Here is a 12,506-nt window from a genome sequence, read left to right as displayed (position 1 = left end):
AGCAATGCAGCCACTCCCTTTCGGGGAGGCTCCTCAGCTCCTACCCCTTCCCTGTGGAATCCCAGATAAGATAAGCCAATACGTCAAAATTCTGGAAAGTTAAGGATCTTTTTCCATTTATTGTCTAGAAAAACTGAGGTCCAGAGAATGATGTGGGACAATGTCACATTATGAGTTCGTTCCATCAGTCATCAACTCAAATTCAATTCAGTTCATCAGTAGCATCAATCCAGTAGCATATCTACGACATGCTAGGCTGGGGTATACGCTAGGGATGAGGTGGGGGAAAGAGAAGCGAAATCCCTGCCGTCAGGGAGCCCACTGTCTAGTCGGAGCGCCAGTGGGAAATCTAGGAAGCGTTGCAAAGCCTTTTAGGGGCTGTGTTATTTACTCTTCCGTCAGACACTTATGTGGAGCTTTAAAGATGGGCTGTTCTCGTCCTATCTGACGGCCTCGCTTCTGTTTCCGAGAAATCCCACCCCGACTCCGTGAGACGGCAAGACCCTGGGGACCCGCTGGTTCCCCATCTGGCCCACCCGGGGCTGGGGTCCTGGCCGCCTGTCCTGACTCCGCAGGGCAGGAGGGCCTGGGAGGCAGCTCACCAGTCTCCAACCTGCAGAACGCGGTACCCAAAATGCCTCCCGGCGTGTGGGAACGAGAAGTTTTGCACGTGGCGGACTTCCAGGTTGTAGCTGGAGACCTGGGCTGAGGGAGACGGTGGGGGGGAGGGGGGGGAGGTGCGGTCAGCCACTTCCGCTGGCCAGCGACCCCGCACGCGCCCCCAGAGCCACGGGCGCCGATTGGCCGGCGCCCACGTGCCCTAAGTGGGTGGGTCCACCCACAAAACCCTGGCGCTGTCCTCCGCCGCCTCCGCAGCCAGCTGCCTACGCCCCAGAAGGAGCCGGACCTTTCCCCTTGGGCTTCCCCTTTGACTGCCTTGACCCCGGGGAAATTTGGAAGGAGCGACTCCCTACTACCCAGAGCCCATTTGGCCTCCCTGCAAAGAAGGAAGGATGAGAAGGCGGAGGTCCGTGAGATAGTGGCAGATGGAAGGCGCCCCCCAGGCCTTGCGGTTGCCCCATAGCAGGGTGCATCTCCCTACACACCCACTTCTCCCTTGGGCCGCCGGCCCAAGATGATTAGCCTCCGGCCTCCTTCCACAGACTCAGAGTTTCAGGATCCCCTGATTTCTGTGAAGCTGCCTCTCATCTCATGCTCCCTTACTGCCCACGCCACCATGCACCAGTCTCTTCCTTAGCTCTCAGATTCCCCCATGCCACCCCACCCCCCACCCCCCAAGCAGCCTGGGCATCCTCTGCAAGCCCCTAACTGTCCATTCTGGCCCTGCTTTCCTTCCAGGCACCAGGCTTATTTCCACAGCATCCTGGGATGGCAGAGATGCTGCCCGCCATTTGTTCAGGTGAGTGGACTGACCCCCAGAGAGGGCAGGCCCAGACCCCAGCCCAGCTCCAGGTACCTGTTAGTCATCTGCCTTTTTCTAAGACCTCACTCCACATCTCTACTGCCGCCTGTATCTCCCTTCTCTGTCTTTTCCTCCATACCTTGCCTCTACTTCGGACTCTCTTTCCTTTCCCCTTTTTCCCTTCAAGATTCCTGATCCTCACATCAGCTAAGGCCATTCCCACCCTTAAAGCCGCTGCTCAGTACTCCAGTTCCACAAAGCCCTGCCCTTACCCCTGGCCACAGACACATGTCCCCTCCCCGACCCTCCCCTGTTCCCTTGCCTACCAAAGAAAAGAGGCCCAGACAGCAGCAGCCTCACTACGATGGTGCAGGAATTCATCCTTCCAGCGGCCGCAGGGACCTGACCAAGGAAGGCTCCAGGTTCAGAGAGCCCTGGGGATTCGCTGACAACCCAGACAGGGTGAAAGAGGAAAATGACAATGCCCCAGGGCCTCTTGCAGTGGGACTTTCTCACCGAGGCGCCAGCCTGGTGACACTGGGTGGGGGTGAGCCTGTAGGGGTTGTGAAACCGCATGAGTTGAGAGGAAGTGTAACCAGGTTAGAGACATTTCCTGTGCCTGCTTGCATTTTCACATCATCCAGGAGCAGACAACACGGTAGGTAGATGCCCAAGGCCTGCTGATCCATTGTCTTGCACCAACACAAACGGAAGACTCTGTAAAGCTCAGTGAAGGACTGGTCAGATAAACTGTGGTACAAACATAATGGGATGCCACAAAAAAAAAAAAAAAAAAAAAAAAAGAGTAAGGAAAGAAATAAGGTAGGAAAAAGAAAAAGAATGAGATAGCTTTCTCTTCACATTGAAAAATGCCCATAGGGGCGCCTGGGTGGCGCAGTCGGTTAAGCGTCCGACTTCAGCCAGGTCACGATCTCGCGGTCCGGGAGTTCGAGCCCCGCGTCGGGCTCTGGGCTGACGGCTCGGAGCCTGGAGCCTGTTTCCGATTCTGTGTCTCCCTCTCTCTCTGGCCCTCCCCCGTTCATGTTCTGTCTCTCTCTGTCCCAAAAATAAATAAACGTTGAAAAAAAAATTAAAAAAAAAAAAAAAAAAAAAAAAAAAAGCCCATAATACACTGTTGAAGAAAAAGAGCAAGTTACAGACAGTATAGTTAGTGACTTATTTTTCTTCTAAAAAACAAAAAAGCAAAAAAAAAAAAAATCCACAGAAAGGGAGAAAATATTTGCAAATCACGTATCTAACACAGCACTTGTATCCAGAATATACAAAGAACTCTTGCAACTCAACAGTAAAAAGACAAATAACCCAGCTTTTCAAATGGGCAGAGAGTTTAAATAAACATTTCTCTGAAGATGACATGTAAATAGCCACTAACATAGAAAAGATGCTCAGTATCATCAGTCATTAGGGAAATGCAAATCAAAACCAAAATAAGGGGCACCTGGGTGGCTTCGTTGGTAAGCGTCCGGCTTTGGCTCAGGTCATGATCTCACGATTCCTGAGTTCGAGTTCCGCATCAGGTTGGCAGCTGACAGCTCAGATCCTGGAGCCTGCTTCAGATTCTGTGTCTCCCTCTCTCTCTGCTCCTCCCATGCTCACCCTCTGTCTCTCTCTCTCTCAAAATGAATAAACATTAAGAAAATAAATAAATAAATAAATAAGTAAATAAATGGTGAGGTTCACAGTATGTGAATTCCATCTTTAAAAAATGAAAAATATGGGAACGCAAGCTGGTGCAGCCACTCTGGGAAACAACACGGAGGTTCCTCAAAAAACTAAAAATAGAACAACCCTACGACCCAGCAATGGTACTACTAGGCATTTATCCAAGGGATACAGGTGTGCTGTTTCAAAGGGACACATGCATCCCTATGTTTATAGCAGCACTATGGACAATAGCCAAAGTATGGAAAGAGCCCAAATGTCCATCGATGGATGAATGGATAAAGAAGATGTGGTAGATATATACAATGGAGTATTACTCGGCAATCAAAAAGAATGAAATCTTGCCATTTGCAACTACGTGGATGGCACTGGAGGGCATTATGCTAAGTGAAATTAGTCAGAGAAAGACAAAAATCATATGACTTCACTCATGTGAGGACTTAAAGAGACAAAACAGATGAACATAAGGGAAGGGAAACAATATAAAAACAGGGAGGGGGACAAAACAGAAGAGACTCATAAATATGGAGAACAAACTGAGGGTTACTGGAGGGGTTGTGGGAGGGGAGATGGGCTAAATGGGTAAGGGGCAGTAAGGAATCTACTCCTGAAATCATTGTTTCACTACATGCTAACTAATTTGGATATAAATTTAAAACAATTAAAAATAAAATTAAAAAAAAAGGAAAGCTGAATTCAATCTATAATATTTGGCAATTTATAGAGAGCACCCATAAAAGTGAATCACTGTGTCATGAAAGAAATCAGATGGAAAAATAAAAAAATAGAAGTTGAAATTGTTTGCGCGTGTGTGTGTACAAAAAATCTGAAAAGACACACAACCAAACTCCCAAACAGTGGTTACCTCTGAAGAATAACGCTGACACATTTCTGTATTGTCAGATCTTTTTTTACAATGAGGATGTATAAGTTATGTAACTAAAAAAAATACAAATAGTTAAAAGCACAACAGAATTGAGGAACTTGTCTTCGCTTATGGGAAAGTGGGAAGGACCTTCAGATTCTCCCTCTGTTGTGAAGAAATCCTGTTCAGCTTGCAAAGTCACTTTCAGTAGCTGTCCCTGGGGAAGGCTTTTGCAGACAGATTATCTATAATCTGCTGCTAGGCAGCTACAATGCGACAAGTTGCCTCCTAGTACTTAGATAATATCAGGTAGTCTTTTTCAAATTCAGTTAAAATCAGATTATTCAGACTGATTTCTTTGGTCCTCTGTGCAGTGGTTATGATTTACATCTGACCAAATTCTTTTCTATTGTTCTGAGATGACAAAAAAGAACATACACTTAAAAATTCAAACATTACAGGGGCGCCTGGGTGGCTCAGTCGGTGAAGCGTCCCACTTCAGCTCAGGTCATGATCTCACGGTTTGTGAGTTGGAGTCCCACGTTGGGCTCTGTGCTGACAGCTGAGAACCTGGAGTCTACTTCAGATTCTGTGTCTCCTTCTCTCTCTGCCCCTCCCCCCCCACTCTCTCAAAAATAAACATTTTTTAAAAGTATAAAATTAAAAAAAATTCAAACATTACAGAAGCATGTAAAGTAAAAGGAAGAAAACTCTCTTTTAACATCCACCCCAACTCCTAAATCTCAAAAATAACCACTGGTAATAATTTAGAGCCATAGATTCTTTGTGACAAAAAAAAATGTCAGTTCTAATAATTAACCATACAGGTTGGACGTGTTTGGAAAAACTAATTATCTTCCCACAGAACATCTAACCCAGAATTAATTGTCAAATCAGCCCTCTCCAGAGTAAAGGTTTTCTTCTAGGCCATCTTCAAAATTTAGATTCTTGAATCAGGGCTTATGTTTATAGAAACTTCAAGTGTATCTGTAACAACCCCTGGGATGGAAGGAATTCAGGAAATGATCTCAAAGTCTCTACTGCTTGGATTATAGTCTATGTGTATGCTTCAGCAGGTAAGTATACTCATTTACGTATTTATCAGATTTTGTTTTTCAGTTTGTTAATTCATTTAATTTATTTATTAAGAGACAGCAAGAATGAGTGGGGGGAGAGGGGCAGGGGGAGAGAGAGAGAGAGAGAGAGAGAGAGAGAATCTTAGCATGGAGCCTGATGCAGGAGTCGATTCCACAACCCTGGGATCATGATCGGAGCCAAAATCAAGAATCGGATACTCAACCAACTGAGACACCCAGGTGCCCCTGGTTTTCAGGTTAAAAGAGCAAAAGAACATTTTTCCCCCTTCTGTTTGAGGGCTATAAATCTGAGGAAGCCTCAAAAGTACAAGGAAGCCCCAAGGATTCTAGGGAATCAGAGGTTCCATGTTGGAGAGAGCAGATGACTCCCTGAAGAGTTGGGTTGCAGACATCTGAGGCTGGGACCACGTGGGGAAGTCCTGAGACAGGATGTTCCTTGCACACTTGTGGGCGCGCGCGCGCACACACACACACACACACACACACACATACACACACTTCTTCCTTAGTCACAGGCCTTCATCATATCTCAAATAGTCTGTTCTCTGAGGCCTCAGCTGGGTCTCTCAGTTCCATTCCATTTGCCCAAACGCCCATCAATTCTCACGGGAACAATTTACTGCCACTGTAGCTCTTCCTTTCTTCACTCTCCTGCCTCTAGAGAAGGTTCCACCTCCTGGGGAAGGTCCATATTAACCTTGAGAAACCTGAGCTTGTCTCTCTTAGGCTTTAAAACCTCTGATGATTCTCCTTTTGCATACACACGATCATCTCCAAGCTTGTTGGCATGGCTTGCAAGGGCCTTGTTGCCTCTCTCGACTCTGTGCTCCAATTTAGTAAATGACTCATCAGTGTTCAAACAGATGAAGCATCTAGAGAGGAGGACTTTATGAAACTCAAAGCATTGGCCTTACTGTCACCCACTTCTGAGGAAAGCAGCTGCAGTAGGTGCCTTCTGCTTGGTGTTATCTCGGCTGCATCAAATGAGCAGTATGAAACTGACAGGCCAGGGGCGCCTGGCTGGCTCAGTCAGGGGAGCATGTGACTCTTGATCTCAGGGTTGTGAGCTTGAGCCCCATGTTGGCTGTAGAGATTACTTAAAAATAAAATCTTAAAAAAGAATAGGAAAGAGGGACGCCTGGGTGGCTCAGTCGGTTAAGCATCCGACTTCGGCTCAGGTCACGATCTCAGGGTTCGGGAGCTTGAGCCCCGCATCAGGCACGCATCAGATGAGCTCAAGGCCTGCTTCTGTGAATATGAGCCCTGCTTAGGGTGAGCCCCACTTCTCTCTGTCTCTGTCTTGCTCTCTCTCAATCTGCTCCTCGCTCACTTGCACCTTCTCTCTCTAAGGAAGAAGGAGGAGGGGCGCCTGGGTGGCTCAGATGGTTAGGTGACTGACTTCAGCTCAAGTCATGATCTCACAGTTTGTGGGTTCGAGCCCCACGTCGGGCTCTGTGCTGACAGCTCAGAGCCTGGAGCCTGTTTCGGATTCTGTGTCTTCCCCTCTCTGCCCCTCCCCTACTCACTCTCTGTGTCTCTCTGTCTCTCAATAATAAATAAACATTAAAAAAAATTTTTTTTAAAGAAGGAGGAGGAGGAAGAGGAGAAGAAAGAAAGAGAAAGAAAAAGAGAAAAGAGAAGAGAAGGGAAAAGAAAAGAAAAGAAAAGAAAAGAAAAGAAAAGAAAAGAAAAGAAAAGAAAACTGATCGTGCTGGCAGGGAGACAGCTAACCAAGGGCAAGGTAGCCTCAGATAGACTGAACCCAAAAGATGCCAGCTTTCTTCAGGATGGCTTAGTTGCTCCACTTACCAACTGTTCCATGAAAATGGACTCAAGCATATCATGTCACAGAGGAGTGACAAATGAGACCCTACGCTGGGAAGTTCTGGGGTACCCAGGATCTGTGCATCTAAGATGAAGCCAGCGGCCTGGATGCCTAAGCTCTTCTGTGTCCATTGTAAGGTAAAATGATTTCAAATATGTCTTATTTTTCTATAGGTCCATCTGTAAACGATGAGAGAGAATCTTCTCTTGCTCCGCGCAGGAGAGTAAACAAGATTTTGTGTGCAGCCATTTCTCATCTTCATCACTGCTCATTCCCTGGCCCGAGCCACCATCACCTAGTGCCAGGATTTTGTGGCAGTCCCCTAACTGGTCCCCTGCTTCCAGTCTTGCCCCTGCTATAGTCTGTTCTCCATACAGCAGCCAGGAGGATCCTTTAAATATACAAGTCATGGGGCTGAGCCTGGATGGCTCCGTCGGTCAAGCGTCTGACTCCTGGTTTCATCTCAGGCCATGATCTCATGGTTCATGGGATGGAGCCCCATGTGGGGCTCTGTGCTGACAGCAAGGAGCCTGCTTGGGATTCTCTCCTCTCTCTGCCCCTCCCCTGCTCTTTCTTTCTCTCTCTCAAGATAAATAAACATTAAAAAAATAAAATAAAAATATATGTCAGATCATGCTACTTTCTTGCTTAAAACCTTTCGGTGGTTCTCCATTTCACTCAAAATACAAGCCAAAGTTCTCAGTGTGGCCTAGAGGGACTTAAGTTGTCAGATACATCTCACCGTCTTTCTGAAATCTAGTCCCCATCTTGCTCACTCCTTTTCAACTACACTGCTGTCCTGGCTCTTCGTTCAGTCCAACACACCTTTGCCCCAGGGCCTTTGCACCTGCTCTTCTCTTGCTTGGGTTTCCCAAGAAAGCCTCATGGCTCATTCCTGGATCATCTCCTCTGAACTTTTCTCCTTAGCAGTTATAGGGCTTCAGCTCATAGTATTTAATTTACTTATCCATCTGGTTTACTGTCCACCTGTTAGAATATGAACTCCACCAGGGCAGAAATACTGTTTCTTGTTGCCATTCACTGCTGTATCCCCAGTACCTAAAACAGTGCCTGGAGCATAGCAGGTAAATATTTAGTCAGCAAATATTCACCGAGGAGTGAATGCTTGGGGCTTCCCTTGCCCTTAAGGATAATTAAGCTTTCCAGGGTCTAGACTCTTAGGACCAAAAAGCTGTATTGTCCGAAAAGAAGAGGTTGAAGGAGTTGAAAGAAGAGGCCTGAATTCCCAGAATCAGGAATTTATTTAATATAGGGGCGCTTGGGTGGCTCAGTCAGTTGGGCATCTGACTTCGGATGAGGCCATGATCTCAGAGTCTGTGAGTTCGAGCCCCACATCAGGCTCTGTGCTGACAGCTCAGAGCCTGGAGCCTGCTTCGGATTCTGTGCCTCCCTCTCTCTCTGTGCCCAACCCACTCGCATTCTGTCTCTGTCTCTCTCAAAAATAAACATTAAAAAAATTTAATATATAAAATTAAATGATACTCTGGTGGCAGGTTAGAAAGAAGTTGGGTCCCTCCAGAACAGAAACTTGGAGGACACAGAGGGGATAGTCATAAGTGAGGGGAGAACAGGGCAGAAATGCAGAGAAATAGATGTCATGAGAGAGAATTCATGAGGTCTACAAACAGGGAACGGTGACAACTGAAAGGCTACCTCCATTCCCGATGGCCTCTCTCGTTCCAGTCACAGTAGGGCCACACTGAACCCTTTCTCCGGTGCTTAAATGAATAACACGTTGAATAAGCAAGGGTGTGGCAGCAGGGAGCCTCGGGGCATGCCTGGCTGATGTAGAGGGCAGCTGGAAAAGCAGGCTGGTGCCTCCCTCTCCCCTTTACCCCCCAATCCACCAGGCCTGACTGCCTACAAACCCAGGATGAATCGGGGCAAAGTTCTCTTTTCTGATTCACACAGAAGATTTGCTGGTGCAAATGGTGTGCTTGCCCAGCTGCTACCTCCCAGCCCAGGCTCGCCACCCACCACTTCCTCCTGGGTACAGTGACATGGGCCCCTTTGGTCAGGATGGTTCTGACAGAAATATCTGGGTCACCACAGGGCTCCTTCCCCTTCTTCCCACCTGCCAGGAGAGGGAGAAACTGCCCTACCCCCGGAAGGGGGCCTCAGGGGAGGGGAGGATATGGAGGCCCAGAGGGGCTCAGAGGCCCCCACCCTATTGCAAGGCCCTTATGATCTCATGGCTAGGCACACCAGAGCATTCTAAAGTTCTAGAAACTCTACCTGGATTTTCTGAGGAAGGGCTGACCTGAACATACCACAGGTAGGGATTTCCTACTGATGGCACTCTTGAGTATTCACGTGCAGTTCACGGGGCCCTGATGTCACTGGGTGACCTCACCCCAGGGCCTCTGTTTCCAGCCCCTCAGCGTATGGTTGATTGTAGCCGAAAGAGCCCATCATTCAGGACCAGAAACCTGGGAACCAGCTCCGAGCAGTACTGTCTTGCCGTGTTGTGCCAATGACCCTCTTCACCTCTCTGGGCCTTTGTTGCTTCCTCCATACCCAGATCCCAGGCTTCTGCAGGACTCACCAGTCTATGAGTCCAAACAAGATCATATTAATGTTACCACCGCCATGTTGTTGCCATATTACCCCCACCTGCTAGTACAAGGTCTCCAGCTTCCTGCAGAGTCTCTGCTATTTCAGAAAGTCTTTAGAGGTATTTCACCTGTGCTCTACTCCCTGGTATGTGAGCTGCTCAAGGCTTCACATCTTGGCTGTCGTTCTATAACCAAAACTGGAGCTAGAACATTTCTTGGCTATTAGCCCAAGCCCTTGAAATACCAAGACTGGGGTAGAGTCGGGAAGAACTTCTCTCCCTGCTTTGAGTTACACCAAGCTCCAACTGTTTGGGCTCCAGGGTGTGCAGGCTAGTGAGGCAGCTCTTTCAAGTTTTACTTATGTCTCTCTCTCTCTCTCTCTCTCTCTCTCTCTCTCTCTCACTCAAACACGGGATTTATGTTCAGGGGTCTGAGCCAGACTTACACTTGCATAATAGCTACTATGTACAGGAAGGATCACTGCTCCCATCTAATGGCTAAACGTTCATTCCTGGGTTCATTCTGGTCTGAGCCTCCCCACTCAGGGCACTCCTACGCTCCCTCTTGAATAGGAACCACATTCGTTCTCCAGACACGGCCCACTTGTTCTTGAACTTCCAAAATGACCAAAACCCACATTTGGCCTACAATGGGGATCTTGGTAACCTCAAGCTGTCTTCTTTGTTACATCAAGGAAAGCAAACTCCCTGCCATCGCTCTACCCCAGTGGGAAACAGGAAAACATTTCCTGTCTTCTGACCAGGTCTCTTGAGTCCATCTAGAAAACAAGTCAAACAGAACCTGGAGGACTTGTCATTGTATGATGTGTTTGCTCTGTACAACAAGGTGGAGGGTTTGGGGGAAGCAGAAGCTCTCTTGATTATCTAAATGATTAGGAAGGCTTCCTCCCTTGTCTCACCACCTCTTTAACCCTTTCCGCCACTCCTCCTCCAGCTGAACGTTCCTGAAGCTCGTTCAGGGGCTATGGATGAATCCCTATTAATTTAGAGGGTCCGGGCCAGATGTCATACTGTGGCAAGTCACGGGCACCCATGTGGGCTTACTGAATGCAAACACATATATTTGTCTCAAGGATATCACAAAACCCTTAGAAGAACCCAAATACGATCAGGTCTTGCAGGCGGCTGGAAGAGGGCATCACATGCTCCCCATCCTTCTCTCTGTAAGCCACCTTTCCCCACTTCTTCAACGAAGTTTGGAGAAGGCTGCCCTCCAGGGCCAACCGCAGCTCCACGTCACACATCCTCTGAATTCCCACACTCTTAGGAAGGAGAATTTGAAACGGCCAACCTCTTTGTGTCATGCTTCATGACACCTTCGATTAGAAGTGTAGTAATAAAGTTTCAGATCTGAAAGGACTCTTGAATGTCACCTAATTCAACTTTGGCCTGCTGCGCAAAAGTCCCTTATATAATACCTCCTATTAAATCTTCAATCAAATTCTCCTTACACTCCTACAGAGACAGGATGCTCATGACTTTGTCCCAAGGAGATCCGCTGCGTCTCCAGCAGCTCTTCTTGTAGGAAAATTCTTTTGTTTTTTTTTTTAAGTCTATATATTTATTGAGAGAGAGAGCACACAGGGGAGGGGCAGAGAGAGAGAGAGAGAGAGAGAGGGAGAGAGGGAATCTCAAGCAGGCTCAGAGCCAGACATGGGGCTCCACGTGGGGCTCGATCCTACCAACTGTGAGATCACGCCCTGAGCTGAGATGAAGAGCTGGACACTTAACCGACTGAGCCACACAGGTGCCCCGGAAAATGCTTTCTTGTATTACGACACGCAAGTTTGCCTTTTTGTGACATCCATAACTTAGACCTGGTTCTGTCCCGCAGAAATGCCTGGGGACAAATCTGTTCTCTTTCCCATCTGGAAGCCCCTTCAGAAGTACAGACAAGGCTTACATGTCTCTCTTCCAGGCTGAACACCCTCAGTTATACCTAATAGTCCCCACGAGGCAAAGTCTCAAGTCCTCCGACTGCCCCAGGACGAACACCTGTTTCAACTATCCTCCTAAAATTCTGGTGCCCCAAGAAATAAACGCAACAAGGATCTTCAAGGAAATCCTTTAATTAAAAAAAAAAAAAAAAAAAGGGCGTGGGGGAATATCTAACAATAATAGGAAGTTGGTTATACCAATTACATAAATCCATTTTATGCAATAGTATTCAGTCTTTAACAAAATATGGTAGATTTACAAGTACTAGCATAGAAAGATTGTCATGATGATCTAGGTAGAAGAAAAGCAAATTACAAAATAGCGTGTGTTACACCTTACTTGCCTGCTAGGAAGGAGGTCTGCCTTTCTCATCCTGTCTCTCTCCCACATCTCTACGTCTTAAACACTTCATTGTTTGGTGTAGACATTTAAAAAATTGGGGGGAGGAGGGGCGCCTGCCTGGCTCAGTCGGAAGAGCATGTGACTCTGAATCTCCAGGTTGGGAGTTCAAGGCCCGCGTTGGGTGTAGAGATTACTTAAGTAAATAAACTTTTTAAAAAATTGGGGGGAGGATATTTAATGCACTCTACATAGTTATTTCTAGATTCTAGAGATGTCCTGAGTTATTTCTAGAGTATAGAGGATGAGGTTTTAGAGATCTTTTATTATTATGTCGTGTTTGGCTTTTTAATAAAAGGCACTGATAACTGTTTTAACCAGAAAACAACAATAATAAGGGATTTTAAAAATGCTTTAGTGAGCCCCAAATAGCAGGGTGCTGATCTCTTACCTCATTCACATTCTTTGCATTTATTCATTCAACAAATGCTCTCTCTAAGGGCTTCTCTGTGTCAGAGCTCATGCTGGGCCCTGAGCAGATGGAACCCAGTGAGGTGTGGTCCAAGCTGTAAGGAGCTCACAGAAGTCAGAGAAAATCTAGATGATAACTGTTAGAACAAGGAAGTTCTGGGGTCATGGGATCACAGGGGAGGAACTTCCTGAAGTCTTGAAGGCAGTAGTGGTCCTCTGCTGCATCCTTCCCCTCCAGTGTGTTCTTTCACTCCCCACAGAGTGATCTT

General features: G+C 47.1%; 1 protein-coding gene and 1 long non-coding RNA gene across 4 annotated transcripts in view; one reads left to right on the top strand and one right to left on the bottom strand.

The window, feature by feature from the left end:
* Positions 1 to 2,090, bottom strand: part of ITGAL (integrin subunit alpha L) — a 43,264-nt gene extending 41,174 nt beyond the window's left edge. Inside the window, exons 1-2 of one of the 2 annotated variants that reach the window (XM_030300644.1) lie at positions 1,750 to 2,090; positions 603 to 705 (exon numbers count right to left, since the gene is read on the bottom strand). In XM_030300644.1, the coding sequence (XP_030156504.1) occupies positions 603 to 705; positions 1,750 to 1,999 (353 nt within the window). In that variant the 5' untranslated portion in view covers positions 2,000 to 2,090. The remainder of the gene's footprint in view (positions 1 to 602; positions 706 to 1,749) is intronic. The other variant, XM_030300645.1, reaches the window with a different exon arrangement.
* Positions 869 to 11,906, top strand: LOC115504029. Of its 2 annotated transcripts, none has more exons than XR_003965557.1 (3): positions 869 to 1,027; positions 1,360 to 1,885; positions 11,896 to 11,906. It is a non-coding gene; the product is annotated as an uncharacterized LOC115504029 (long non-coding RNA). The 2 variants fall into 2 exon arrangements; XR_003965556.1 differs by lacking the exon at positions 11,896 to 11,906 and adding an exon at positions 7,067 to 7,386 and having other exon boundaries at positions 1,360 to 1,420.
* The last annotated feature ends 600 nt before the right edge of the window (positions 11,907 to 12,506 follow it).

This window comes from Lynx canadensis, chromosome E3, assembly GCF_007474595.2.
Source record: "Lynx canadensis isolate LIC74 chromosome E3, mLynCan4.pri.v2, whole genome shotgun sequence".
NCBI classification, from domain to species: domain Eukaryota; kingdom Metazoa; phylum Chordata; class Mammalia; order Carnivora; family Felidae; genus Lynx; species Lynx canadensis.
Note: the sequence above shows the minus strand (reverse complement) of the source record. Positions and strands in the feature narration are given on the sequence as shown.